The sequence below is a fragment of the Aspergillus novofumigatus genome (genome assembly GCF_002847465.1).
Source record: "Aspergillus novofumigatus IBT 16806 chromosome Unknown P174scaffold_4, whole genome shotgun sequence".
NCBI lineage: Eukaryota > Fungi > Ascomycota > Eurotiomycetes > Eurotiales > Aspergillaceae > Aspergillus > Aspergillus novofumigatus.
Genome location: NW_020194277.1, coordinates 3671907 through 3699791, shown reverse-complemented (window position 1 = coordinate 3699791; position 27885 = coordinate 3671907). Strand labels below are relative to the sequence as shown.

At 48.8% G+C, this 27885-nt stretch overlaps 8 protein-coding genes and 1 non-coding gene across 9 annotated transcripts; 6 read left to right on the top strand and 3 right to left on the bottom strand.

Moving 5' to 3' along the window:
* Nucleotides 1-956: 956 nt before the first annotated feature.
* P174DRAFT_371018 (uncharacterized protein) lies at nucleotides 957-2140 on the top strand (the record flags this gene model as incomplete). Its single annotated transcript, XM_024822358.1, has 4 exons — nucleotides 957-1039; nucleotides 1104-1542; nucleotides 1603-1797; nucleotides 1850-2140. 4 exons carry the CDS (start codon nucleotides 957-959, stop codon nucleotides 2138-2140), a joined length of 1008 nt encoding a protein of 335 aa, XP_024683385.1.
* Nucleotides 2141-3043: 903 nt separating this feature from the next.
* Nucleotides 3044-4198, top strand: P174DRAFT_442126 (SEC61-beta family protein). Its single transcript, XM_024827504.1, has 2 exons — nucleotides 3044-3630; nucleotides 3692-4198. The coding sequence occupies exons 1-2, from the start codon at nucleotides 3270-3272 to the stop codon at nucleotides 3724-3726; spliced, it is 396 nt and encodes a 131-aa protein (XP_024683384.1). The 5' UTR covers nucleotides 3044-3269; the 3' UTR covers nucleotides 3727-4198.
* Nucleotides 4199-4475: 277 nt separating this feature from the next.
* On the bottom strand, nucleotides 4476-4547 carry P174DRAFT_t91. The gene has a single exon. It is a non-coding gene; the product is annotated as a tRNA-Glu (tRNA).
* A 527-nt stretch (nucleotides 4548-5074) lies between these two features.
* On the top strand, nucleotides 5075-5650 carry P174DRAFT_195541 (uncharacterized protein). Its single transcript, XM_024821297.1, has one exon. The coding sequence runs from the start codon at nucleotides 5194-5196 to the stop codon at nucleotides 5530-5532; it is 339 nt and encodes a 112-aa protein (XP_024683383.1). The 5' UTR covers nucleotides 5075-5193; the 3' UTR covers nucleotides 5533-5650.
* Nucleotides 5651-5678: 28 nt separating this feature from the next.
* On the bottom strand, nucleotides 5679-10163 carry P174DRAFT_451631 (proliferating cell nuclear antigen). Its single transcript, XM_024829019.1, has 9 exons — nucleotides 9755-10163; nucleotides 9489-9688; nucleotides 8936-9417; nucleotides 8419-8870; nucleotides 7704-8360; nucleotides 6766-6806; nucleotides 6268-6697; nucleotides 5931-6217; nucleotides 5679-5871 (listed from the first exon to the last, which is right to left on the bottom strand). Exons 1-9 carry the CDS (start codon nucleotides 9801-9803, stop codon nucleotides 5854-5856), a joined length of 2616 nt encoding a protein of 871 aa, XP_024683382.1. The 5' UTR covers nucleotides 9804-10163; the 3' UTR covers nucleotides 5679-5853.
* A 1635-nt stretch (nucleotides 10164-11798) lies between these two features.
* sha1 (putative calmodulin-binding protein Sha1) lies at nucleotides 11799-15477 on the top strand. Its single transcript, XM_024827503.1, has 4 exons — nucleotides 11799-12729; nucleotides 12795-14038; nucleotides 14086-14855; nucleotides 14910-15477. The coding sequence occupies exons 1-4, from the start codon at nucleotides 12202-12204 to the stop codon at nucleotides 15293-15295; spliced, it is 2928 nt and encodes a 975-aa protein (XP_024683381.1). The 5' UTR covers nucleotides 11799-12201; the 3' UTR covers nucleotides 15296-15477.
* A 3661-nt stretch (nucleotides 15478-19138) lies between these two features.
* Nucleotides 19139-19800, bottom strand: P174DRAFT_442120 (uncharacterized protein). The gene has a single exon (XM_024827502.1). It carries the CDS (start codon nucleotides 19641-19643, stop codon nucleotides 19383-19385), a length of 261 nt encoding a protein of 86 aa, XP_024683380.1. The 5' UTR covers nucleotides 19644-19800; the 3' UTR covers nucleotides 19139-19382.
* A 3331-nt stretch (nucleotides 19801-23131) lies between these two features.
* P174DRAFT_460826 (DUF2457 domain-containing protein) lies at nucleotides 23132-25264 on the top strand (the record flags this gene model as incomplete). The annotated part of the gene is made up of 1 exon (XM_024829928.1): nucleotides 23132-25264. The coding sequence occupies one exon, from the start codon at nucleotides 23132-23134 to the stop codon at nucleotides 25262-25264; it is 2133 nt and encodes a 710-aa protein (XP_024683379.1).
* A 648-nt stretch (nucleotides 25265-25912) lies between these two features.
* sar1 (Arf family GTPase SAR1) lies at nucleotides 25913-27279 on the top strand. Its single transcript, XM_024827501.1, has 6 exons — nucleotides 25913-26023; nucleotides 26209-26312; nucleotides 26392-26431; nucleotides 26504-26569; nucleotides 26647-26946; nucleotides 27040-27279. Exons 1-6 carry the CDS (start codon nucleotides 26005-26007, stop codon nucleotides 27078-27080), a joined length of 570 nt encoding a protein of 189 aa, XP_024683378.1. The 5' UTR covers nucleotides 25913-26004; the 3' UTR covers nucleotides 27081-27279.
* The last annotated feature ends 606 nt before the right edge of the window (nucleotides 27280-27885 follow it).

The following is a 27885-nucleotide window of genomic DNA, read 5'->3' as shown; positions in this document are numbered from 1 at the left end:
ACCCGCAAAGTGAGGTACGTACCTAGTTGCCGGAAGACACCTACCACTGGGTACAGGACAGGACTATGTACTGTTATTGTTCAGGCCACACCTTTCTCTTTTTCATCTTACTCCGTTCATTGTCTTTGAACAACTTCCATCGTTATTGTTTTTTATCACCAGCTTCATAGGTCTTGCTCTTCAAGCAGCTAATTGAAATTGTCTTTCGTTCATCCTTTCTTTTGTTTCTGCTGTACATCCGATAGTCCATCCATTCCACGCCCTTTCTCCTTTGCGCGATTTTGTGGCTAGAGCCCAGCCGTACACTCGTGATTCCCTACATGTGCTCAGCCTTAGACTGGTCTCGAAGTGATTGATGATCGGAGCGACTGTTCCAGTCCCCGCCTGATAGACGACGTTTCACGCGGCTTGGCAACAACACTCTTCTTCTGGGGGAGAGAAAATAAGGCCCTTCTTCGTATTCTTCACCACCCAGTCCGTTCGTTCACTCTGTCGACCTGTCTCTCCCTTCCCTTCCTCCAGATCGACGCTCGGCGAAGGCTTGCTGGGGCTTGCCTGTCTGTATAGACAGATCCTCGGTACTTTCCATGACCAAAACTCCGAACGTGACCTCCTGATTCTGCCAACGTCTTGTCGAACAGTCAGGTCGACAAACCGGCAAAGGCCACCACAACGTCTTTCTACTCTCTCCTTTGACCCTCTTTATTTCGTACCATCAGCGGTCTCTGGCAGCATCCACGCCGCCGCTAGGTGGTTGAACCGTCATATTGCATACTGCGACCGAAACTCCGGCGGACTCGAGCTCCGTCACGGAGCACTTCGTCAAAATTTACGCACACAATACGCGAGCCTCTCTTTTCGGGGGGTCATTCGATCCCTCGTTTAGAAGAGGTCCTGGAGGCTTCCGTTCACGAGAGGGCTACACGAATGTAACGCCAAAACCGCCCAAGCGCAAAATGTATATTCCAAATTCTATGTGGACGTGGTCCTTTGTCATCGTCACTTTCATCCAGACTGTCATAACTCTCGCGCTAGAATGGTATGCGGGCCTGATAATCTATAAACCTCCATTACGCTGTTAATGCTAACGCATGGTTGTTCAGTTACATTTTCGCCAACTACCAGAGCCAGCTTAAAGAAAAAGCCGAGGTTGTCACCGCATCAAAAACGATCCCTATTTTCTTAGCGCTCTACAGCTTTGGATTCCTATATGAGCTGGTGCTTGTATACGATGCCTTGCGGATGAAAAACACGATTCAGGTCATTGGTTTATGTCTTTGCAACATTGGACTCTTGATCTACGGGGCAGTGCAGGTTCAGCAGGTGAAGGAGGCTGTCTCCATTCTGACCGACAATACGGCTATCAATATGGACGTATGGGGAGAAACCGAGCCTTTCTTGATCATCATTCCATGCGTCGTGGCGATGGGTACGGTTCTCATGGTGATGGTTGCATGGAAACTTTATGATGAATTTGCATGGTCAATCTACAAGCATATCAGTGCTGATCTGCGAATGAAGCGTCGCTATCTCACATATCAGGTTTGTGACTCCTACTCACAGAATGAAGATCAAGAAACATGAGGATTTACCAATGGCCAGATCTATGTCGCACTTCTCAAATTTGATTTTTTCTTCTTCCTCGGGTTCACGGTGCAGTTCGTCGTTATCGTCACCGATAAAGCCGACATTGAATTCTCTCTGACCCTAGCTGCTATACCTGTGACGATTTTGATTCTGGTTTGCGCGGCGATATTTGTTCGACGTGAGAGCTCAATCGGAATGATCATCATCATCGTATGTTTCCTGCTTCCGCAACCTGTATTGCTGTTGCTGACCATAATTCTAGCTTCTTTACTTTGCAGCTATGGCCTATTTCCTATTCAAGCTTGTGCGCATGTACCAACCAGAAACTTACAAGGACTACCTGCCTGCCCGGCGATCACTCACGTTCTTTGCTGTCATCACGATTGCTCTCATCATCATGACTATCATCAACGCTTGCATGTGCATGCACAATTTCCACAAGGGTCTGAAGCCCCATATCAACAAAAGAAAGTCGAGCAAGGAGGCGGAGAAGACCACCGAGCTGTCCTCGAATGTGGCTGGCGCGATACCCAGTCGAATGATGATTGATTAATCGAGCGTTGCTGTCTTGCTCCTCATGAACAAATCCAATTGAATTGGAAAAGAAACGGAGGACTGAAAAGAAACGAAAATGCCAATACGCAGCTTTTCGCTTCTTACTTCCGTATATTAGAAACGGAAACCGCAAGTGCGCGGTGGTACTCGATCAATACCTCGCTTGCGGGCTGCTGGGTACTGACAATGGGGCATGTTTTTGGAATCTTCGATATGATACCTCTCCTGCGTTTATTAGGCTGCCTGACGACTATTTTCGACCCTCCTGAAGTTTGGTTGAGCGATTTTCATTCAGTCGTGTTCAGTCACTTCCCGTTTCGCCCCTTCCTGTACTTCCTATTCCTTGATGGCACAATGGCGTTCATTTGATGACTGTTTCTATTCCCCTACAGGTTCTGGTATATCACGACTGTGCATCTATTCTGGCGTGTATTGTAACTATTTAAGCTCAAATATAACATAATCATATATCAAATATTTCAAAGCGTTAAACAGAATGAATCCTAGCTAGCTTTGGTAGATTCTCAGCTCTGGCTCACCGTGACTGATGATCAGAGCGCTACTGCAGATTGGCTTTATTCGAATGGCATGCGACAGCTCTTCTTAAAACAGTCCAAACTACCCATTGCTACTGAAATCTACGGAGTACATAGCCAGCCTCTCATTGATGCTGAATTATTGATTGCCGCAGTTCAGGGGTCAGAAAGCGGAGGGCGAATATGATTGGGTCACATGGAGCTGGGGTAAGTCTAAGGTAAGTCATGTAACCATACGTTACCATACCCGACGGGCTGGAAATCGTGATCGTGGCCTCTTTCTGGCAACTCGCGACCTCACCTCACGTAGCTAATTCATCCCCCCAATCCGATTTTCTTCTTTCACCTGTCACCACAGTCTTTTTACTTCTTCTATTAGGTCCTTGTTTTGTTTTGTTTTGTAGTCTAACTTTTCCGGTCGCCTTCATTGATATTTCTCTCCTCCCCTTTTCTCACTCAATTGCTCAAGATGGTGAGTACCTCTTTCGATCGTCGTCCCTTGAGAAGGAGCGCTATGTGCTCTGCGGACGGCAGCTCCAATTGCTTATTTCAGACCGAGCCTCTACATTGAATCGAAGGTTGACCATAGTTATGCATCTGTTCCAGGCCTCTGCTCGTGCTGCTTCTCCCTTGACCTCTGGTGCTGAGTCCGGCCCTGACACCAAGTCTTCTGGCGCCGGTGCTGGGGCTTCCGCCACTGGCTCCGTGAACCGTCCTTCTTCTCCTACCCCTCCCGGTGGTCCCAGAGCTGCTTTGCGTCGCCGCGCGGCCGCAGACCACAAGGAATCTCTCCGCAATGCTAGGCCCAGTTCTACCCGTGCTGCTGGTGCGGGTGGTTCCTCCGGCACTATGCTCAAGCTCTACACCGATGAGAGCCCTGGTCTGAGGGTCGACCCTGTTGTCGTTCTGGTGCTCAGCTTGGGTTTCATTTTCTCCGTTGTCGGTCTTCACGGTATGTGTGGTGTGCGCCCCGAAACCTCAAGCCAATGCTCTAATACTTGTTGCTATTGCAGTCATCGCCAAGATCACCCGCAAGTTCTCCTCGTGAGCTGCTGAATTGCGTCATTTCGTCTAGTCCTCACGACCATGCCTTCTTTGGTCAAATCCGTACATGAATGGAGCCGCCAATTGAGACGGTGGTCAATATACACCGTTCTCGCCCTGTCAGACATTAAGAACATTGAGAGCTTGGAAGTGAGGATGATAGGCGTGGTCGTATATGCAGTTCCTTCGATGTTTTCCCTTCAATCATATACCCCTTGGTGTCACTTTTCCCTGTACCGGTGCATATCGAAGATTCAAGAGCGACATGATCTGAAAACAGCATGCCTCCTCGCACAAGCCAGTCGAGAGCGCTTGAGCTCAAACCTATCTGCAGCATAGGTTAATGCCACTATGATATTGCCGTTGGAATCACAATTGACCTCATAAGCTTTTTGATAGAGCTCAGAGAAAATGAATGGAGACATTTGTACATTATTTTATGCTTTTTAGCTGGTGGTGCTTGCATTTCAGTCGATTGTCACGATCCTGCTAAGCACACAAGGTGCTCTCTAGCTTTGCAATCTTACCATTATGGTGGACTAGTCGACAAGTAGCGCCACGTTGGTGTAGCATACAACAGCTGGGACAGCTACCAGGCTTTCGCCGTCAGTCCCAAGTGACCAGAAATAAACCTAAAATATCTGAAACTGTAAAAGCTCTTCCTTCATTGCTCAAAAATGCCATAAGCATTCACACAGCTTGTTGCTAAGATAGGAATGAGCTAGCAAAAAGTGCTAAAAAAGGAATTATGAGCTCCGATACGGGGAGTCGAACCCCGAGCTGCCGTGTGAAAGACGGCGATGTTAGCCGTTACACCATATCGGATTATGTTGACATTCTTGTCCAGTTTTCGCTCTATCAAGATGTCAGCGCTCTCTGTATACTTCTTTCGACCAATATCAGGATGAATCTATCAACATAAAAGCCAAAATATACACAGCCAATAAAGCATACACATTTCACGTCGACCTTTCCCTCGCTTGCGCGAACCTAGTACTAGGTAAGTCTCTCTCGCTTTACTTATCATGAACTGATTAGTAATCCATCGCTGTCAACCCCACCAGGCAGGCGGTGAGTCACCACAATCCCACCACCATAAAACCACAACAATAAATTTCCCTCTTCTCTTCCCTCTCTTCTTTTTCCCCCTCAAGCGCCACCCCAACCAATGCTGCGTTTCTTTGCTACACACGACGAGGGCGCAAGCCCCGTCCCCTCGCGTGATCCCAGCCATCACCGAGGGACCCCGCAAATGAGAAATTCGGAGGAATCTTCACCTAACCCAGTAACCCGCCCTCTCTGGGCCTCGCGGTCCAGGGGGCCGGTACTGCCCGTGAGGGCCTGGTGTGAAGCACCTGCAATCGGCATCAGAAACATCGGGGCCGGATCCTACTTCGGTGGGATTCGGGTTTCCCCATGGGAGAGTCGTTGCGAAGATTGTGTGTTATGACACTTTAGTGCAATACGCAGCATGCGCCTGTCCTTGCTGACCAGGAATGGTTGGTTGGGAAGGCGCATCATTCGATTCCGATTATTCTGGTTGGGGTGGCGCTTCATCTCTTTTTTCTTTCAGGTCAGTTTGTATTTACCTTCTTTTCTCCCTCTTTGCGTTGGTGGTTTGGGACTGGAAAGGACTTGTTTTGCCCCTGCTAATGAGTTGGGGGTTGGCCCTTTGGGCTTGATAGGGTTGCTGTCATGGTGTGAAGGGGTAAGGTGGATGCTGTTGGTACCCTTGGGGCTTGTACTGGTGACATGGATGGAAATCTGGCCTGGCAATGTACTTTGTGGTCTACTGCGGAATCAAAATTGAATCCGGTCACTCCGAATCGTACACGACTTCGTAGTCACTGAAAGTAGTGGTGCTCAGGTAGCCTTGCGGCTACTTAAATGGTCATATTACATGGACCTCCGAAGATATGTCAGTCCTTGAATACGTACTAATGGTGGATCGCCGACCCTCGAGGTGAATTATCGAATGTGATTTCCGTAGTTGCCCTATCGGACTAATGTTCATGGGATATTTTGAATACCAGGAAAATAGAAAGAAATGTTCGTTGCCACCGTTATGCTCCCTCTTCATATCATAGTAACACCCCCTCCTGCCTTTCCCGCCTCGTTCGCTTAATCCTCTTTACTCCTCGTCTCCGATCTAATCGGGGTGAAAGTTAGCATCAAGACATCTCAATTGACAGGTAGGGAAGACCATACCTTAGGAGCGAGATAGAATCTCAGGTGTCCGCTTCCCAGCCCGTACTCGACAAGTAGAGGCACCTCCTGGGATAGGCAGAGAGTAACCTGGCTCGATAGCGATGTAGCCTTGCAGAAGTTGACGAGGTACTTAAGAGAAAATGTGAGAGCGACAGGCTCGCTAAGGGCAATGGAAACGTTCTGCTCGGGCTTGTCGACGCTGGTGTGTTGACGGATGGTAACCGAGCCACTGCCGATGTCGCCCTGGCACGAGAACTTGACACCTTCCTTTGTAGCCTCAATGACGACTACCGGAGGTCAGTACGAAAATTCTCAGTGATGGAATCGCATAACTCACCAGACTCAGAAAGCGCATTCAAATCTCTGCAGATCCGCTGGAATTCCGCCGACGGCATCTCCACCGTAGCGGCATACTCTGTCTCAGGGATGGCCAGGTGCTCTTGGTCAATGTCCATCAGCTTGATGTCATACTCGCTTATTCGGTCGGTCTCGGCGCTCTCAAACATGAGGTTCACAGCATCAGGCGAGTCTTCCGCCTTGAGTGTGAGGATGTCTTCATTCTGAGCGGCACGCAGAACCTTGGTCAAGGAAACCAGGTTGATACCAAGGGCAATGTTGCGGTCGCAGCGGTAGGGCGAGAAACCCTCCGCCTTGAGAAGCATGGAAACTAGAGCGACGTGAGAGTTGTCCATGGCCTGAAGGGCAATTCCCGAGTCATTGCAGTCAAAGTTGCAGTCCTGTACGAGATCTTTGATAGCGTCGACGACCTGGATAGAGCATGAATCAGGTCAGTCATGAAGCCGACAGGCAAACCGGGAATTGAGGGCTCACGTACGCGCTTGAGAAGGCTTGCTTGTTCTAGTCGTGCTTCCAACACTGGGATGACGGTCAGAGGGTATTCAGTGAAACAATTGGACAAGACTGCCTACTCTTGAATATGTGTGTCTGGACGTCGAGATCAAAGGGTATAGATGAAAGATGATTATGTGGAAGTGAAGCGAGGTGTCGAATGACAATGATTCTTTAAGACAAAATTGTCAGTCGTTAGCTGTCGTAGTGCGAGAAATTTGAAGGACAGGAGGACTTGCAGGTGAATGTAGGTGTGAAGCTAGAATGGCTCTGGGCAGAAGCTGGAGAGCGAGAGTGAGGTTCTAAAGTGCTGTAAATTCGCGTTCGAGGTTTAAGTGGGGAATCAGACGCGTTCACGAGTCGCGCGTCATTATGCGTGGTTGGCCTTAGGCTGATATGAACAATTGTGGTTAGACTCATCTTATCCTAAGGCAGCAGCATCGTTGCCTTGTCATTGGAGTATCAGGAAGAGTATCAATTATCTTTCTTATATTCCGACATTAATCTCACATTATAATATTTACAGCTCAATTTTGCACATAGGAAATTACTCAGCGGGTGCCAATCTCGAAGATGCAATTGTCAAAGTCAAAGCCAAGGAGATAGAAGCGTTCGAAGAGCGCGAGACCAACTAAAGACCAGTGGTTAAGTATGCTGTACAATGGACACAGAAAAGCATCAATGTGGAGAAGGAACGTAAGAAGAAAGGAAAGAACAAAACACCAGTGACGCCAATCCGCTCTATTTGTAATGGGTATCAACCTGCAGACTTTGTTTGGTCAATGCTCGCTCACAGTCAGTGTAAAACATGAATGCGGAAGGATATTATGTACTCGCTTGCGGAGGGAGAATATCCATATGGGAGGTAAGTCGAGAAAGAGGGAAGGCAAAATAATGATAGGATGACAGGTGTGGGTTAGATACTCGTGACCCTCTTTGAAGCTGTCGTTCGAGGTCTTTGCTTGATGACCATTTCGAGCTCTTTCAGCATGCTGGTGTTCGCGTCCGCTCGCTCACGTGCAGCAGCCTGTTTCGCCCGGTCTTCCTTGACACGGGCAATGCGCTCTTCCCTGGTCAGAGACGCCCTTTTATTGCGGGACGGGAGAACTATGGATTCGAATATCTCCTCATCTTCTTCGACACTCTGGATAATGCTAGGGTCTGGCTTGATATCGCCATTCAGCGCCCGAAGCGCATCTGCTGGGCTTCCCTCTACCGCGGTGGCACCGCCAAGGCTGGGTGTCGGGGACAATGGCAGCTTCAACCCGCTGGGCGGGCGCGACATATGATCTACCGAGGATCGCTTGTCGATGCTGCTCATCAGAGCAGCTTTGCCAGCCTCCCATTCATGAAGAAGGCCTCTGATGTCCGTTCCAATTGATTCGTATTGGGTAAGAAGAGTTGCTTCGAGTTCTTCCGTGTCGGTAGGCTCTGAGGCAGTGGACAGCTCTCTGATCAGATGCATTTTTGCATGAAGGGCGCGAATGCCTTGAGTAAGTGTATTGAGCTTGCGATATTGAGCACGAAGATTCTCCCTGTTAGGAGAGGCTGTAGGCAGCGGCGAAGGAGGAATCACGTCACCTTAAGAACAGAGTCAGTGACGGAATGGATAGTACTCTATATTGAGGTAAAAACTCACGGTCATCTTCATTGAGGATGCTGGCCATCTTGCGGGTATTCGTTCCCGTGACTTGAGTAAGATCCCGCATCTGCTCAATAGCCGTGCTCCATCTGACGATGTCGGATCCGCCACCGTCAGCACCCAGGGCTAGGAGACAGCAAAAAATGCTCTTTCTCACGTTGTATAGCCTTCCAAAAAGGGTGCGAAGCGCGCGTAATGAGTATTGGTCTTCTGTCTCCCGGTCAGCCAAGGCGGTCTCGGCTTCGGTAAGCTCTTCTAGTGAGACATCGTAAATGTCGTGGTACTTGGCGAGATTGTCATTGTCTGTCAGCGGTTGCAATATGTGCTGCGCCTGTAGGTAACGCTGCAACATTGAGTAAAAGCACTCGGACACGGTCCGACGCAGTCTCAGACATCTTCGTGTCTGCGCTTGATCCTCAAGTCTACTTACGGGAGGCAAGGGCGTGCTTCTGGTATTGAGTTAGCATTCTCCGCCTTCATAGCGCTTGATCATGCAAGATCGAGTGCAACTTACATGCGATAACCCCGTGAGACCAGCTCGACCTCCTGTATGAAAACGACCGATGCCGAAGCAGCGGAATCGAATGACTGCGCATTGCTTATGAATACCACAGCCGCATCAACAGCCTGATGCCGCAGGTACTTGAGCCACTGGCGTCTGGCAAAAGCATAGAACAGGACCCCAAGCACTGGGACAAGGACCAGAAGTACACCGACTTTCCGAGGGTTGAATCCGGACCCCGTCCGAGATCGACTCCAGTGTACCAGCCAGGCGATTGAGAAGGACGTTGATGCTGTGACAACGGCACCCTGCACGCCAAAGGTTGTGGAAAGCGATGGAAGGTCGACGGGGTTCGAGTTGGATAGTACATCTGCGGCTGACGTATACGAGGGTGCACTGTGTTCATTCAACAACTGCGATGCGACGATAACGTATCCAAACTGCTCTAGGAATCTTTCATTGTCGCTTCGTCCGACTCGCGAGTTCAGGGCGGTCTATTCAAAAGAAAACTTATCAGCCAGAGTTCCGGCCTCAGCTGATAGAGTAACATGGTTGTAATCCATACTGCACAGGCATCGTAGAGTTTACCCAAGGCTGCCCTCTGGCGCGAGGATTTCAGTTCCAGGGGTTTGGGTAGCTTGTTTCGGATGCGCTCTTGGAATTTTGAAGTGCCCCGCGGGGCAAAGTCCGATGTTGGTGAGTCGAAGGGATCATCCTCGCTCTTTGTATCCTGGACCGGCCAGTCTGGATCGTGTTCACCTTCCCCTGAATGACCAACGACATCATCATTTACTAATCCGAACCTATGCATGACTCTCCGCGGAGACATACCTTTCAGATATTCTGCCAACGGCGAGTTCTCATAAACCAGGGCTTCCATGACCTGCAATCATTCCGGGTTGTATGTTGGTAGAGGAGGGGGATTGTGGCGGGACGAAGCGGATAGTAAGATGGTAGTGAAAGAGCGGCGGATTTGGAGGGAATATCAACTGAACAAGGCTAACTAAAAGTAGAGACTGGTGAGACAAGGCCAAAATGGAAGTTATTCATCGGTCATCTCCACAGCGATTTCACGGCGAGGTGTGCTTGAGGGGAGGACGTCAATGATAGCGGATTCCTTTGGCGGCAAGTGGAGGAGTAAGCAGGAAGCAAGGAAGCACGCGACTTTTAGGGTGACAATCAGAGGGCAACTAGCGCATCACATGGATTGATTATAGAATTAAGTGAAGAACTAGATATGTAGTAATTCTGGAAATGACTGCCCTAGTCGATATGCAAGGTACAGGAGAGTAAGAGAGCAAGAAGAGAGGGCCACGTTGAAGATCAAGCTGGGTTCATGTGTCTGGGCCTCTCCGGGGATGGAGAGGGCTTTGGCTCTCGTCGAATCGGAGTTCTCATACCAGAAGGCCGTTTGGCTTTTAACTTGCTAGTCCTCCGGAGCATAAATGCTGACCCACTAGGGATGGTCAGGAACGTAAACTCGAATAGATGATGAGGCGAACAGATGTCTATTGGCCGAGATCTATTAATGTTGTTGGAGAAAGGAGGATGATCCAATCCGATACTACCTAACAGAAGCCCGTCTGATCATTACACCCATATGACATCCGAATGCTCAAGTGATGTGACCAGATCAGACCGAGGTTCCACCCTTCTCTCTTACACTACAACTCTCTTTCAAATGTCAACCTCGGACGAAGGACTACGGCGGACATCCTGCAGCATTACCCGCAGAGTCTTTGGGCCCGCGGTTTCACAATCATATTAGACCATGATCTTTTGAAACGAATGATTGGCTACGACGGTCTGATGCACACTGACTGCTGCTGTTCAAATCAGACTATCAGGGAAGATTGAGCTTCTGGCAGTCCTAACCTACATCTATCCATTCTGACCAATTGAGGAACTTCAGAGGGCCGAACACTCTCGATCATCGTGGTCTTTAGTTTCCAATCTAGTTTACGATCTCAACGCGTTGTCGCCGTGGGTGCTGTCATATTTCGGCGGCCAAGGTAGGTTCTCAGGGACAGTCAGTAGCAGTGGAACTCCATCAGCTCACCGTCATTGGATAACACGACGGTCGATGAAAAGCTTTACCTGATGGCTAGATGCAGATGCATTACGCAGGCCTCGTTGTGCCATGGTGCCTTAGGTACGGTGTGTTTACTCTGTATACTTGGCTTTCTAAGCTGGATGCTCGAATGAGCACGCAGTACGGGTTTCAAAGTGGGAAGTCCCTGCTTCCTATATGCTTAGAGATGTATGTGCTGAAGAGGATCATGAAGATGTCGCACTATGTTCCTCAAAAATCGAAGTTGGCCTCCCAGCCTCCCCATCCGCTCGAGGGACGGTTGTATAGGGTATTTTCAGAGCCATCTTCCGTTATTCTCGACCCCGGGATATAAATTAGCAGGCTTTGAGATGCCATCATATCGGAAGTCAAGCAACTGGCGAAAGCTCTGTGCCAATGAAGCTCGCAATCTGCTAGGCGCCTCTCACAGTTGCCTGCAGTAGCCAACTGCCTCAAGACGCTGGTCCTAACCGAGCAGTAACCCAGTCATTCCAACCGTACTTGTCGACGAGAAATCGTGAGCCAACAGCCCTACAGCTTTCTGGACACGCATGGCGACTAGCGATATCGCTGACAAAGGTTTTATCACACCCCTTAGGAAGCCTAAGAGTCTCCAGCCTCAGCATAGAAACCAGAGCGCTCGAGATCGGTCTTTCTTGCGCAAGTCAAGTTCTCTCTCATGTTCGATGATCCATTCAAGGCCATGGGAGAACGACTCAGAGTAGAGGCAGTTCATCACGGCGAGCATTCACGCGTGGAAATTGATGAGATGCTATATGAACTAATTGGATATCTCCAACCTGGTGTCTAACCGAAGAAAACCGAATGGAAGTCAGTCTGGCTGCCTCAGAAGTCAGGTACGAATGTGTTGCCTGGGCAACCGCTTCCCGTCAACAGTCCAGGCCTCGCGTTTCCATACATTATTTCGTTCCATGAAACTACCATAGATCTTGACCATTTATCTTTATCTCTATTTCTTATGACCAGCAATTTGTTATCGGAGTCTTATATTATCGAGTGTCTCTTATCGTGCCTGTTAGATTCTCTTGTTATTATCTTTCCCACCAAGTCGACGCCTAAAACCGCCTCGATTAAGTACAATCTCCGAGAAGTGTCAAGCGCACTAGGACTAATAAGCTTCTAAGACCAGACATTGGTTACATTCTTTAAGGCTATCTGATGGTATAATTTCAGAACAACAGCCATCATGTCTGGTCTATTGCAGGAAGTTGGGACTCCTTGTCCGATAAAGTCAAGGAATTCGAGGAACAGTGATAAAACCCATACATTTGATAGCTCGTGGGAAGGAAGCTTGGAATGTGGCGACGATACTGCCAGCCTCGATTTTACCACTGCGATCAAAAACAGTACATTGATTGGAGTCAAGCCCAAGCGAAGGGTGAAGACAGGAACATCGTTCGCAATCCACGATGAGAACGAAGAGAGACCTACACACGCAGTGCCGAAAGGAAAAAGAGAGAGCACAATCACAGCTAGAGTTCCAGGCCGCAAATCCTCATTGCTTGCCCAACCAGCCCATAGATTCCGCCCGAAAGTCAGCTTCGTCTCGAGTTCGCCATCCACACCACCGCTCCAGCAAGCAGAAGTCAAGCACCAGAGACAGAACATAGATGCCGGTGCAGAGACGAACAGGTCACTACTAATGCGAATCAGTGGCGAAGGAGACAAAGATGAACATAAAGATAGACTCAAACGAGATGTGCGCCGCAATACGGTCTTTATCCCCCGGACGATACCACGGTCGCCAGCGTGTTTATGAGTATGTTCAGTCCGCTCAAGTCTGACAACCTCAATCATTATGTTCCAGAGGACACAGAGATCAATAGCCTGGAATCACAAATTGCGCGGAAACGACAAGCGAAGAAGGCACTGGCCTCGGATCGAAAGACTCCGCTGCAACCAAGTTTTCAAGTGGCTCAACGAAGTGCCATAAACATCGATATCGCTGGCAAGAATACTGGGAAAGAGAATATACCTCCAGGGGCAATGCTCTTCAATTCCAAGGACAAAGGTCCCCGCAAATCGAATACGGAAGAAAAATTAAGCTCAAAATCGCCCAGGGCCTTATCAGACAAACCTCGACCTTTTGCAAACCCTATGACGAAGCCACTGACGAAGGCGTCCACCTGCCAAGAGCTAAGAAAACCAGTGCTTAGTGAGAAACGGTATAATGCTAGGGCATCTGTAAACGGCATCGGCAGTAAAATGGACGGTATCGTCAGAAGCAGCTCGAGACTTGAAGGCGCCGTTCTGTCCGCTTCCAGGAGAACACCCCTTTCGAATGCGCTCAAACAGTCCAAAACATACAAATCCAGCGCATCGCTAATTGAGAAAGAGACGGCAATGACTGATTTTGCACTCATATCCGACGATATTGTCAACCCAGCGATGTATGAGGACCATTGGCTTGCGCATCAGGAGATAGTAATCACGCAGTTAATCAACCGGTTATTCGATCAAACGGACGGTCAGATGAGATATGATGACCCTGCAGCACGCAGACATGAGCTTCTTCAACTGTATCAAAGCGGACCTTTTGTCGAACTTCATAAGCGATTGCAAGCGTCGTTGACCTATGGCTCTCTCAGTATACCAAAAGATGCTCTAACACAAACAAGGCGTTTGAAACATGACTTGGGTATGAAGCGGAACTTCTTGGATATTTGGTTGGAAACGTACGACCTTCGAGCACTGAGAGCCGCTGCCGAGACGGTTACCGGAAGAAGAGTTGAAAATGAGTCCCTCGATGGGGATCCCCATCATTCCTCGATTGAAACGACTGCAGATAAGGAAAAAATTCTCAGACGAAAACTGGAACGATTCTTGGATGTCTTCTTGGTGCAAAATAGAGATATGGATCGTGATTCACTGGATCTTAGCCATTCAGGCTCAGATACGATTTCCCAAGCCTATCGTCGTACAGTCCTCCGGAGTATCATGATTGTCATTCTTTTGGATAAGGCGAGATTGTGTCCAGGGACAATGCTTCCAGGTTGCCTTTTTAGGTCCTCCTCATCTTTCAAGTCTTCCGCTGCGGTTATGCAAGCACTGGCCCGGCTTCTACTGCCAGCATCGGGGACATTTTGAAATCACTCAAACATTTGGACTGTCACCTGTCATATGAACAGCACCAACTGCAAGAGTACGAGTACCGAATGAATAATCTTGCGGTTGACCTCAGGGACGGTGTGAGATTGACTAGGATTGTGGAATTGCTCCTTTATCCGTCAGCAGGGGCCGTAGGGGAATCAGTGCCACTGCTGGACAATGATCAATGGCCGCTATCGAGACGTTTAAAATTCAGCTGCTCGAGTCGCACAGTGAAGAACTTCAATGTACAGATTGCTTTGGATGCCTTAAGGTTGACAACTGGTGCTGCGCCGCTTGTTCGTGACGTGCACGCCGAAGACATAGTCAATGGCCATCGCGAGAAGACGATTGCGTTGCTATGGGGGCTGGTCAGTAGATGGGGTCTTTCGGAGCTCATCGACTGGGATGACGTGAGGAAAGAGATTGACAGACTGAGGCAGAAAGCTACATCACAGCTCGGATACGAACAGGTCAACGACGCAAATTTGTTTAAGGAGAAGAGCCCTAATGACGAAATAGAAGGCGGCGACGAAGCTACTCTACTGCTCAAGGAATGGGCAACCACCTTGGCGCATCTGAGTGGCCTCCGGTTGGAGAACCTCAGCACAAGCTTTGCGGATGGAAAGATCTACGAGGCTATAGTGAACGAGTACGAAGTATATATCCTGGGCAATGTCGCATCAAGTCCTGGCCGAAAGGCAACTTCGTTGGCAACCCGTCTACGAGCACTTGGTTGCAGTTCTCAGTTTGGTGAGTGTATCTCCAGATTGCAGCCCAGGGCAACAGCTAACCGATGATTCGTAGCGAACCTCGTTTCTCCTAGCAATTCCCGCAAGGCACATATCTTCGACAGCAGTTTTACGGTTGGAGGGCTCGCCTTCCTCTGCTCTCGACTACTTTCGTCGACCAAACGAGCTCGAGCTGCTATAGTGCTCCAAAGTGCATGGCGACGCGTCCTCGCACACCGAGAAGCTCACCGAATAAGTGTGGCGAGGAGTCTGGCACTGCAATGCGCAGCGGTCGTGCAGACAAGGGATCGGCTGCTTCGGGCCAAAGCGATCATCCTGCGATGGTGGAGGAGAATGGGAGAGCAAAGGCAGCAACGTAGCAAGATGGGCAGTCTATCAGTTAAGCATCTCCAGGCAGCGACACAGGCGCGTCGACGTGGCCATGGAAGGACGCGTGTCTAGCAGATGGCAGGGGAGCAGAGGCTTCAAGCCATTTCCGCTATTGGGAGTTTTGGTATTCTTAGGGGTCACGATTTCTTTTCCTGCATATGCTTTGGGCGTCTGTCGATCTGGCATTGGCAGATGAATTACTGTACAGCATCTATATTACGGGTAGTCTATGAAACGAGTACACCTGTTGCAGCGACACTTGATACAGCCACGATGATCTAAGACTTGAAACAAGAAAATATGTAGGCATCCAATCATCAGCTACTAGGAAACCGACCCTAGCCTAAATTATGATGCCTACCGAAATGTATCCGACTACGCCCCTATTTGAAAATATAATTAGAAACCCAGCCCTGCGATTATCATCATGATAACATACTGACGAGGCTGGCTAACCTACATCTAGCAGCCTATACATAGTATTATCCTTTGCGTGTAGCCTTGTGTGCATGCATGACTGGGATGGATCATCGCCGCAATGCCCAAAACCCGAGATGCGCAGCGCATCTGGAACCTATGATGTCACACTTGTCAAAGCGACTCTCATCTGACGAACTAACAATACCTTAATAACATACCTCACCAACCCAACGTTTCCGATGAATACTCCGTACAGTTGTTATGTGGGGGCTAGCAGATCCGTGCCTGTTATCTTCGTTTCGTTGCCTTTGATTGCTGGAAGATTTGGGGGTATGTCATAGGATGATCGATGAGGTGTGTTGGGTTAATCGGCCGGATGCAAATATATTATTATTGCTATTGTCTTTCATCTCTAGTTAAGGTAGTTTCCATTGGGTCTATCCGACATGACAATTGGTAATTTGCGATTGAACATGACGTATGAGTCTATCCATATCGAATGATGGATGCGAATGGAAATTCGTTAATGAAGGAGACATAGGCTGTATTGTAGGTATCTAGTGCCTGGTGGAAAGGTGCAGAAGGTGCCCTGATATAGCTTCGGCGTTCGGAATTATCCGATGTTGAAATGCTGGATGATCTATGGATGCAAGACCACTACTGAAAGATGAAAATTTGATATCTCGCGTTTGTGAGCTTCATAGTATGATCTCTCACGTATCTGAATTGGAGTAGTCTACTCAGTGCTACGAGTATTTTGTATGGTTTAGCATATTGCATGAAAATACCTTATTTTCCTGGGAGTATCCATTCAAACAATGTATTTCCGTTTGCTACTTAAATCAGTTGAACCTGCACGGCAATAGCATAATTTTGTCTTTCCATTGATGTTAGTTCTGCCCGATCAGCAATCTTAATGACCGCAAGTTAATGTAACCAAGACTAGGTAGTGCTGGAGAACTCTATGTCATGTATCCGTAAGCTCAACTGCCCATTAGTCGGACCCAATCATGAGATCAATGCTCTCTTCCAAATTTGGAAGTATGAATCAGTCCTCTTGATGCCAAGCGACAAATACCGTATTGGCATTTGGCTCGTAGCAGTTTGGGGAAATGTTCGATTCAGCCTCGATATATACATAGTATCACTATCGATGATCGACATGATCTGCCGCTAACGCTAGCTGTTGTCGGCTGTCTCAAACCCTCAACAAGAGCCTATGTACTTGGTGAGAAAAGGGGCGCAGGATCTCTGCGCCGCCTGCGCCCCCTCCCGAAGATGAGCTGGCAGACAGGGCACAGAAGACCACATATGTAGAATGTGCAGTACTTGGCAGAGCGCTTGGCGAAAGCAGAGTAACTCGAGTATGGAACGGTCGGTCGACGGTAACACTGGAGGAAACAAGGGGGTGGCTTTAAGGAGGAAGAAAAAGCAATGTTTGTCTGGTGTCGGCTGTCCCTCCGCGCTCCCGATGACACTGATACACTAGCCATCCACGAGTCACGAGATCGCGGACAGGGTAAGTAGGCCAAGCATTGTTGTAGATATTTCGAGGATAGTGGATCATCAAACGGATATCAATATTCAATACAGTGTCCTCTAGACGGGGCAGCGGTATGAGTTATCGTCTTGGCAGAGGTAAAGCAACGTCGCCAAGTGCTGCTGTGGAATGAAAAGGGGAGTAAGGACTTTCAAGGAGGACATCCCTTTAAGCATATCCTGCTGACCTCCGATTTCCCAAAAGGGAAGATGCAGAGGACCAGCATAACTGTGCATTGTGTATTGATCTTGGCGGCTCTTGGCGGAGCTCTTGGCTGCTTCATCAAGTATGCAGTGGACTCCCTTGAATTTGGAATTCGTCCGGTGGAATGCGTTGTGCAGACGATCAGGAGATCGCGATGATGTGCGAGGTCGATTTAGCTTGGCCGTACTCCGTCTGCCAGTTCTGACGGTCTCCGGACTCCGTACACTGTTTGCCGTACAACTTCAGAGATCTAAAAGTTATCTCACCGAGTCCGCAGAACGGTCGGGACTTTTTGGGTCAGGGCTATCAGGAATGCTTCCAGGTCCATGACACTTCGGGCTGAGCCTGGCCAAAGCAAGGGCAAGTCCCATGTGTAACCTGTTACACTGCAGAGGTCATGGTGAAGGAATGTATTTTTCCCCGTGGTATGTACTAGAACATACGGTATGGTACGCCTGATACCGTACAGAAATTCAAGCCATACAAACTGTTTGAAAACGACTGTTCAACGTCAGTCCAGGTCGAGTTCAGCATCAGCAATACCGTGGGGGTGTCGACGTCGAGACATGAGAGGCATGACTTGGGATGATAATGAGGGGTCAGAAGGTCCAAAGGACGAGATCAAAGCATTGTTATAATTTTTGACAGGCAACTGTACATAACCCCCGCATATGATCCTAGTAAGATCCCGTCGTGGTACTTCTCGCTTGAGTCAGGTATTACTTGTCGACCCTCGACATTCTGCGATGATTTGACAATTGACGAACACCGAAACCCCCGACGATGAAGGCTTATGCGTAAGAGGAAGAATACGACCCGAAGCTTTGGATCGAAGCAGCTGTCAAAGATGAAATGCTGTCTGTGCCCTTCGATCAGTTCATTCAGTTGCAGCTTTTGCTTCTGTTGGCGCACAGTTAGTGTTTGTCTTACTACATTTGGCGACACTTGCATGCACCAAGAGTGCCTGAGCCAGACGCAGTTGGCAACGCTCAACGTGTTGGAGTGGAGAGCGCAACCCGCGCGAACTGGCTACTGACATAAATCCCTCATACAAAATGTGCTCGCGGTTAATAAAGGGCCCCCGTCGTTCGGCTTATCAAATGCTGGGCCGACGTCGGCCACTGAGACATACGCCAGTTACGATTCTTATTCATCCATACGGACTGTGGAGATGCGGACTAATGCTACCTAATCCTCTATGGTCATAATCCTCAAGCAGGCTGAGGATTGAACTGCTGGTCTGCTGCATCATCCTTTGTACAATGCAGTAGCCTCCACTTACCCTGGGTCTTAATGTAGTTTGCCATTTGCCTTCCCGAATCCCACCAACTCAACTGGGGAACCCGCAATCCGCGATAGGATATCCCGTATGCCACATAGCCTCGTTCTTAGAGGCGGGAAACCACGCTTGCGATATCTTTTTCCGGTCCACCGGTGACCGAATGTGGAAGGGACAGGAGCACCCAGTTAGACAGCGAGCATGAAGCAACGCAGGAGCTCTTCGCCTTCCATCGGCAAGATCCCATATCGGTCGGCTTTGATGTGCTGACCACGAGTTCCCAGGCGGCCACATGCCACTGCTGTCGACCAGTATGATTGGATCTCACTGGGAGTTTTCAGATGACCGCATTGATTTCATCCCACAGTCGACTGCTGATCCATGTATTCAGACACGCAGCGTGTAACATTGAGAGCGTCAAAATTGCTTGAGATTTAGCATCAAGCTCCGCCATGATGCTTGTTTTGCATGTCTCTCATGCACAATATCTCGTGTATGCCGTCGTCAGCTGTAGAGACAATCAAAATCAGTGGAAGAATCTCACTCAGCGTTGATATCCACGGTCGTATTGGAGCTGAGGTTGCCTGATACTTTCTCGTAAGGCTGAGCTTAGCTTTGCTCACCGTTCTTCGAAGCATACTATCCGTTCTTTCTCATCACGAGACATCTGACCACCTGATATCCTGAAATGCATCTCAGTTGCTCGGATCCTGGGATCAGAAACAGTAGCGATGAGAAAAAACTGTCGAATCTTCATTAGATTGGCTGACGAGGGTGGATAAAAAACAAACAACCGCAATAGCAATCTGGCACAGGTGGGGGTATCCTTGATGTGTAGGAAGCTTGACCAAGACTTTGGCCGATGCAGTTCCGTTGATTCGCAAACATGATCCGTAACTGGCTGGTGGTCCCCGCTTTTTCGAAGGATATGAAGGCTGGCGGACTGACCATTTGGCGTTCAAAACTCGCAAGCTCATCATCAATCAGAGGGCTGCTTTTTTTACTTTTTCTGACCGCTTCTCTGGCGTCAACCTTCATGATCCAATCTCAGGCTGAAATAGTCAGCTCTCCAGCCAACATCGTATAAGTGGAGATTGGGGTGACGATCGAAGGGTTCGAAGCATAAAGGGATGTACGTACGATGATCGGAGAGTTCTCAAAGAGATGCACACTTTGGGGAAGAGATCGTGCTTAGGTGGATATCTCATCGCCATGATACAATGTCTTGAACAATGCCAAAAAGCAACATTCTCCTCGGAATGGGCTTGGATGCTTTGGTCGGCTTTCGAATTGGGGATGCCTGTTTGAAACAAATGCTGTAATAACAATGTTGATTATGCCATACCGCATTACAAAAGATAATTATCCAAAGTGTTGACAACAGAACATATCTTCACACATTTATTGATAGATGATTATTTGGTAGTACTATGGAGTTACTAGTGATAATTATTCCACGCAAACCATACAGTATGACCAGTTGAGATCGGTATCTGCAAGTGTTCCTAGCACATCTGGTTGTTATTTCTGGCATTTTTGGCCCCTGCTGTGATCTTCGTTGATGCGTACAGCCAAGATCGAACTATGATTTCCAAGTCTGTAGTAGCAGATAGTAATTTTCTGGTATTTTTCGTTGATTTCTATTCTTGTGACTGCGATCCCAAGCAGACCAAAAGTCCCAATTCCGTCATATCTCAGATGTGAACCTACTTGCAAATTGGAAACCAGGTCCAACACAGGGGGTTCTTGTCATGGGTTAGCTGCATAGTCAGATTCGTGTTGAGGCCTACAGTAGCCCCGTCCTTGAGTTTGAATAGCGTCATGCGACGGGCAAAGCCGAGTACAGTGCTTAGCCCGCGTCTTTTCGCCAGAGGTTTCTCGCAAGGGGGCAACCTTCCCAGAACCTTCGGTACATTATGTGAGATTCTTTTGCAGCTGTTCTTTTTATTTAACCTGCATAATTTGATCTTCTGACAGCACAATGTACAGAGTACAGTCATGCTTATTCTTGAATATCTCGTCCTCATAACTCCGCAATAATGAGTGTAACATACGTCAGAGGGCCAAGATAAATGCCTTCCAAATTCGGACAGTGGGAATTATCGCCAGGCAAGGGAAAGGCTCGGCACAGGAGACGATAATGATCCGGGAAGCAACGAATACCAAGCATAGGTAACTATTGTTAAGCAATGACAGTGTGATTTAATCATGGTAGTATGGATCCTTGATGCTAGTTCTACAGTGTAGCAGAAGTTAGACAAATGCAGCACTTAAGAAAGCTAAACCATTGACCCAGGTTGTTAGAGGATATCGAAGACGAAGCGCGCAGAGCGCCTTAATTATTATTTGTGCATCATCATTTGCTCCAGAGTACGGAGTAGTACTAGTGACATCCACTTGAGCCAAAGTAGGTTCAGGATCAGGAACCATACAGAGTGCAGGTAATCTTAATTGCGATGATGATAGTGCTGAACCACTCAGTAGTTGGCTTTAGGTCGTGGTTAAGTAATACCACCTCGTAAGGGGACGGTTTTCGCTGAGACCTAGGTACCGTAGAGAGGTATTGCCCCGTCCCCTTAAGGACCGCCTCGGGGTGACTCCGGCCCTTCGAGCCCTCGCCGCCTCTTTTGTGTGAGCCCTGGGTCAGTCTGCCGCCCGTCCTTATACAGGCGGTAATGGAATTACGCCTTGCGGATTACCTAAGGGAACCCGGAAAGGGCATAGTACTTCTTACTGAGGGCTAGCGACCACCTCGAAAAGCGCACTGCAGAGAACGGTGGGCAGTCGGGCTGATTTTAGCTGTTGTTTGCTGGATGCTGCTTATTAAACCGAGAGTAGGAGGCTGCATTATGCAGTTATTCTGAGTAGTGACAGCAGCTCGTGCTGCTTTGCTAGCCTTGGGCTCGTGGGGGTAGAATAGATAGTGTTTCGAAATTTAAAGTTGAGGTACAGGGGATTTATTTCTGGGATACGTTGTGTTGCACAGCAGAAAAGAAGCAAGATCCTGATCAGTGTGACATTTCTGTTTTTGTGTGTTTGAAGATTGCTTTGTGGGTTTCAGTTGTGTTCTGATTCTCTTTATCATCATATCTCTGTGTGGTCATTTTGAGTATAGCTGAGCAAGGCTTAGTGTCGTATACAAAATCCCTCATAGTCAAGGACTCGGCTGCCTCTATGGAGTACCACTTCCACTGTACCAGTCATCATTATTATTCCTCAATCTCGCTAAGACGTCCCACCGGTTGATGAAACCACCTAAGTTTGTCACAGCCAGCAATTCAAAATCAATGAAACCCAGAGACATTCATGGACTTCATCTTCATTACTTTGTGTGCACGTACTTGACACTCCATTATTGTCATCAAGTTGCCTCCGTTACTATTTAAAAGAGGTTGTATGTAATAATTGCTCGTATTATACCCTCCAAGTACGGAGAACAGATCGTACATCGGCAATATTACCGTGTGACAATACATTTCACGGTGAGTTAGCCGCAGGAACAGAAGCATGCACTGGGGTTGGTGGGAACAAGAGACACGGTGGGTCATTTCTTGGCGGGGTTGAGTTGGACTGAGCGTCAAGTGGCCGCCTGCAGAAGGAAAGAAGCCCAGGAGAAGATCACCAAAGTGTCATAATTTGATTTTTAATTTTCTCCTCTTTCTTTTCTTTTTTTTTCTATCCTTTCCTTTCTTGATAGTGGCGACCCACTACTACCACTCACTCCAATGACCAAATCAGCTTCCTAAACCTGGTGCCGCTCTCCCGCCCCGTCATAGAAAAACGATCGCCCCAGCAAATTCTCGTTCCCCTCCCTCGTCGGCTGGTAGAGTAGGTATTGTACTGCGACCCTAATTAATTAATTAATTATTTGAACTTTTTATTAACCTTTTTCTTTTTCCTTTTCTTTTTTCTGGCCCTTTTTCTGTGCCGGACTTTTCCACTATTACTTGCATCTTCCAATCCTCCTTAACATTCCTTCTTCCTCTCCATTTCCATCTACCTAGCACTGCCAACACATTGCGTTTCTGATTTTCTCGGACGCGTCTCCTTCTGGCGCTCTCTTGAGCTGCCACTCTATTGAAGGGAGGGCTTGTACGACTGTACTCCTTGGCTACATACCTGACTTTCTTGGTCTTATCCTATTGTACCTTTCTTACACTCCCCCCTCACATCATGCGTTGTATATCATGACAATCGTCGTCCTGCTGAGGACAACCTAATCTCCCGCCTCTGGGTCGATCGGTGGTATCATTGATCGATATTGAGAGAGCGTCTTCTCTATTATCTATCTGATTGACAAGTTTAACTCTTTACTGAACTCGTCAGTACCTCTCCGACCTTCCTATTCTACTACCTATCGCCGCCACATATCCTCTCGAGTCTCCGATATCGAAAACACGACCATATCATTAACTACCTCTTCGACCTCAATTCCCGTTCCTAACTAAGCAACCTACTCGAAGCGATGGCATACTTGCGCGGTGGTGATCGACCCTTTTCAATACACAAGATCTTGAAGATGCTACTCTCGCCACATCAGTCCAACAAGCCTGTTCAGCAAGATTCAGATACGCTTGAGGACGTCGATGAGCCTCCTGATCACCATTTCTTGAATACCTCTCCAATGAACGTCGACGACGGTGTCGTCTACGTCAAGTCCCCTACCACCATGAGTCGCGGCAAGGAATCACTTCTCACACGTGCCCTCAAGCACAGTCCCGAACTGGCTCCTGCCGACCAACAGGACCATCCATTCTACCGCTCGTACCACTCCGGCACCGTCAGCGGAATCTCGACCGCGGAGCTGACCAGCGACGGTGGACTCACGAGCCCATCGTTGTCCAACACTCCAAGCCCCCCGCTATCGCCTCAACTCAACGGTAGATCTGGGTTGGATGCGGCGGAATCCACTGTCGAAGCCAATCTTGGACGTAAGAGATGCATCAGCTTTGCGTGTGGGCGTAAGGCTGAGGAAACGAAACCTCAACAACCTACAGCACCGGAATCGACTGCCAATACGACGCAAGCGGAGCCCCCCAAGCGGAAGACGGTGCTTACTTTTGTTTGCCCGGCAAGGGATTCCTGCTCGACAAGACAACGGCCTCCTGTTCGCACAGCTGCTCTCAGGTCGCGGCCCCGTGGATCCCCTGCCCCTGTCGCCCGCAAGGCGTCTCCGGAGAAAGATGTGTCTTCGGTTAAGGCACAGCAAGATGAGAAGCCGTCGGCATCAAGCAGTCAAAGAGGTGTGCCTGTGAAGGGTCTCGGCAAGTTTGAAGAGTCTGAGGCGACCCGGTTCCACGAATTTGCCAGCTCTGTCAGCGAGGATGATGAGTGGGTCACCAAGGTTGGTGAATTCACTGAGAAGATTACTATGAGCGATTGCATGAGAAAAGAAATCGCCATCAGAAAGCTCGGAGAAGAAGCGGAGGAAGAGGCGCTTGAGGAGGAAGACGAAGAGGAGGACGAGGACGACGCGGACTCGACCATCCATGACTTCTCCTCGGATGATGGCAATGAATCCGACAATGAGGCTGGCTTCGCCGATTCAGACGACGAGAGTGATGACGGTTCTGAGTATGAATTCTGGGCTCCCACTTCGACCACTACTGCCACCAGCCCTCAGACATTGGAGCCGGCTCGCCAGGCACTGGAACGTCGCTGCTCGAACACATCGCTGGATTCTATGACTGACGATCCCCGCAAGAATTGGCCCCCAGCACTTGCGTGGAAGGCAAATGGTCGATCCCCTTTCAAACCTCCCCCGCTCAAAATGCGCCCTGGAACTCCCAACCTACCCGACAGCACAGATTTTGTTTGTGGCACATTGGACGAGGATCGTCCTTTGGAAGTTGCATATAAGTCCTGCATCGAGCAACGTCGCCTCTCCAAACAAGTCATCATTCCTCAGGATATTGATCCCAGCTTTCCTACGTCGGACATTGATGATCAAGATGACCTGGAAGAGGATGAGATGGAGCTGTCGTTTAGGGCTGATGAAGCAACTCGGGGAAGAACTGGTGGGGATTCCGTGCGTCAACACTCGCCTCGTTTGTCACCCAAGCGGATGATGTCCCCTCCCCCGCGCCGCCTTGGTCGCATGTCTCCGAGACGTCTTCGGTCCCCTCCACCACCGGTCAAGATGGGACCTACCCAAAGTGGCGATGGTGCCTCGGATGATCAGCTTCCCTCTCGCCGCCCCCAAGGTGTCAACATCAGTGAATTGGTTCAACGCCCCCTTATGACTCGCACCAAGTCCCTGCCTCGAACTCCCAACCCTTTTTTCACGTCCCTCGACAAGGCTCATCGGTGGTCATCCATCGCCGACTTGAAAGAATCGCCAGAGCGTGAATCATCCTGGACTCGCGAGGTGCACACTAGAGGCCCGATCGACATCGTCGAGGGTCTGGAGAAGAAGCGTCAGAAGCGAAGGGAGAAGTTCTGGCGCCAACATTGCCGCAAAGCTGCCAAAGAGCAGATGGAGCGGCGACCAATCCCTGGAAAGGGAGCTGAACGGATGAAGGAGCTTGGCCTCGAAGTTGCTGAGAGGTTCAGAGCTTACGGTGTCGGTCAAGACGCCCAGCTCGTCCTATCTGTTTAGACCTTTCCTCCATCAGAAAAGGACCTCTGTCTTCCTTGTACATACTTGGGCATTCTTTGTCACTTCTTTTTCCCGAGGGGATTCCCTTCACTCTTTTCTACAGATCGAATCCCCTGGGTCGTCCTGTACTCTTTGCACAGCATCGTCATTGCTTGGGAGGACATCCGTCATGCATTTACAGGGAGATCACTTTTTTCTATTCGTGTTTGCTTCACCTATACATATTTACCTTTCCTTATCGGTTTAAACCATATTTTTACATTCCTTCACTGTTGTGGCCTGGGCCTGTTTGAATTAGTTCTGCATACTGGCGGTTCATACGGAGGATACCCCCTGCTTTTGTTGCTGCGTTTGTGGGCAGGCCACAACATGACAAGAAGACCAAACCAGTCCTTGCTGATGCGAAAGATCAATGAAATCAAATAATTCAATTAAAATGTATCCTTATTTGAATAGTAAAGTAATCTGTTCAGTCATAGTTGTGCAAGAGGTCATGTGGTTGCACGTTTAAAGTTGATCTTCCCGGCGGTTGCAGTTGGCTTTAGCGCTCGGCTAAGCGTCCAAAGCTAGCGAATCGGCCAAAAGTCAACGTCAACTCATCGGGCCACCACAACCTGTCTTCTTCTGCACTTATCTCTGGCCCAGCCGCTCGCCACTGTTCTTCTGGCTTTCATCTTTCTCCTGCGATAATCAGCGATATTTAAATTTCTTTATATCTGAGGTCTGGACACTTTTCCGCCATGTGGATCATTAACTGGTGTAAGTAGTTCCTTGTTCCTTGTTTTGCCTTGCAACTCCCGCGTCCTTGACACCTCGAAGTTCCGTCCTTGCATCCGCTTTTGCTATCATAAAGAGCTACCTGGAGGACTTATTTGGCATCTTACTTGCGTTACTGGCCTGAGTCCCGTCGGATTCTGTCGCTAATGAGTTTCCTCTCTCTGTAGTCTACGATGTCCTGGCTTCCCTAGGTCTCCTCAACAAGCATGCCAAGCTCCTGTTCCTTGGCCTGGACAATGCCGGCAAAACCACCCTCTTGCACATGTTGAAGGTGAGTACCGTAGATGAACCTAGGATTGTTGGATACGGGAGTGGGTGTATGCTAACTCTGCTTGTTGCTCGATTGATAGAATGACCGTGTCGCGACGCTCCAGCCTACGGCGCACCCGAGTACGTCTCCTTATAATAAGTCATGACTGGCGACAGGGGATTTGAGCAGGGAGCTGATACTGATGATCCCAGCATCGGAGGAACTTGCCATCGGCAACAACCGATTCACAACATTCGATCTGGGCGGTCACCAGCAGGGTGAGTAGATTTTGGCAGCCACGGCGCAGCAGAACTGGGAGCTGGGAGCTAGCAAGCTGACAATACGGATGTTACAGCGCGCCGCCTGTGGAAAGACTACTTCCCCGAAGTCAGCGGGATCGTCTTCCTCGTCGACGCCAAGGACCACGAGCGCTTCCCCGAGTCCAAGGCTGAGCTCGACGCCCTCCTCGCCATGGAGGAGCTGGCCAAGGTGCCCTTCCTCATCCTCGGAAACAAGATCGATCACCCCGATGCCGTTAGCGAGGACGAGCTGAGACATCAGCTTGGTCTGTATCAGACCACGGGTAAGGGCAAGGTGCCGCTGGAGGGGATCCGGCCCATCGAGGTGTTCATGTGCAGTGTTGTTATGAGACAGGGTGAGTTTCCTTTTTGACTTTTGGTGTCATGTCTTTTACGGCTTTTGCGTTGCTCTTGGGAGTACGAATGCTAATGTGGATGATGTCTACTAGGATACGGCGAAGGTATCAGGTGGCTGTCCCAATACGTCTAAACGATCAATAACAACCAACTCCATCCGTCCCCTCTGATCTCTACCCATCACTACTTTGCTACCGGTCTATCGATATCGATGATGATGAAGATGGAACTATGCACCCTCCGTCCGTCCCTATCAATCTATAGCCCTCAGGTCCCCCTCTGTCAAATGCAGATTCTAGCGATTAGTTCAAGTCACAAGTTCTTCTTTTTAAGATTCTTTCTTAGTTCAAGCTACGTGTTACGCTGGCTGATTATCAACCGAAGAGAGATATACTTGGTATAACTCAGGAAACACCATTGTATGAAATGACAAAAGTAGCCCGTTGATTCCGACCTAACCTACAACCCAAATGCATTCGAGCGTCATGCACCAGGTAAACGAGATGAAAAAATGCATATCCCGCCACCGCCAACCTTGTCCACCACCTTCGTCAAGTACCTTATCATGTAACAGGCATCTAGCGGTCACTGTAGCGTATCCTTCATTCGCGTTGATCGTTATCAGGCGTCGCAACATGCAGAGGCTAAGGAGCTAGACTTTGTGAAAAAGAGCCGTGGCACAGTTCGGAAGACACGGACATGTTGCTTATTCGGTTTGGCATTACACTCACAGGAAGATTGCTCAGAATGAGAAAAAAAAGCAAACGGAAAACACCACAATGCAGCCCGTCGCTTCGCCTCCACCTGTCAAGATAGTCCGGAACAACGAAGAGGGTAACACAGAGAAAGAGGAAAGAAGAGATGAAGATAAACAGGAAAATGGATGAAATAAAAGAAAAAAGACAATAAGAAACAAAACCCCTCCAAGGAGCAGAAAG

Excerpts from the sequence above, each read along its gene's own strand:
- P174DRAFT_442120 (XM_024827502.1), bottom strand. The coding sequence starts at position 19,643 with ATGAGCTTGCGAGTTTTGAACGCCAAATGGTCAGTCCGCCAGCCTTCA.
- P174DRAFT_451631 (XM_024829019.1), bottom strand. The coding sequence starts at position 9,803 with ATGGAAGCCCTGGTTTATGAGAACTCGCCGTTGGCAGAATATCTGAAA. Across the intron at positions 6,807-7,703 it reads AGCTTCAAAGAGGGTCACGA|TGTTGGAAGCACGACTAGAA; the intron begins GTATCTAACCCA and ends CCGTCATCCCAG. Across the intron at positions 6,218-6,267 it reads GAATGCGCTTTCTGAGTCTG|TCGTCATTGAGGCTACAAAG; the intron begins GTGAGTTATGCG and ends GACCTCCGGTAG.
- sar1 (XM_024827501.1), top strand. Across the intron at positions 26,313-26,391 it reads CCCTCTTGCACATGTTGAAG|AATGACCGTGTCGCGACGCT; the intron begins GTGAGTACCGTA and ends CTCGATTGATAG. Across the intron at positions 26,947-27,039 it reads CAGTGTTGTTATGAGACAGG|GATACGGCGAAGGTATCAGG; the intron begins GTGAGTTTCCTT and ends GATGTCTACTAG.
- P174DRAFT_195541 (XM_024821297.1), top strand. The coding sequence starts at position 5,194 with ATGCGCCTGTCCTTGCTGACCAGGAATGGTTGGTTGGGAAGGCGCATC.
- sha1 (XM_024827503.1), top strand. The coding sequence starts at position 12,202 with ATGTCTGGTCTATTGCAGGAAGTTGGGACTCCTTGTCCGATAAAGTCA. Across the intron at positions 12,730-12,794 it reads GAGATGTGCGCCGCAATACG|TCTGACAACCTCAATCATTA; the intron begins GTCTTTATCCCC and ends AGTCCGCTCAAG. Across the intron at positions 14,856-14,909 it reads TGGTTGCAGTTCTCAGTTTG|CGAACCTCGTTTCTCCTAGC; the intron begins GTGAGTGTATCT and ends GATGATTCGTAG.
- P174DRAFT_442126 (XM_024827504.1), top strand. The coding sequence starts at position 3,270 with ATGCATCTGTTCCAGGCCTCTGCTCGTGCTGCTTCTCCCTTGACCTCT. Across the intron at positions 3,631-3,691 it reads CTCCGTTGTCGGTCTTCACG|TCATCGCCAAGATCACCCGC; the intron begins GTATGTGTGGTG and ends TTGCTATTGCAG.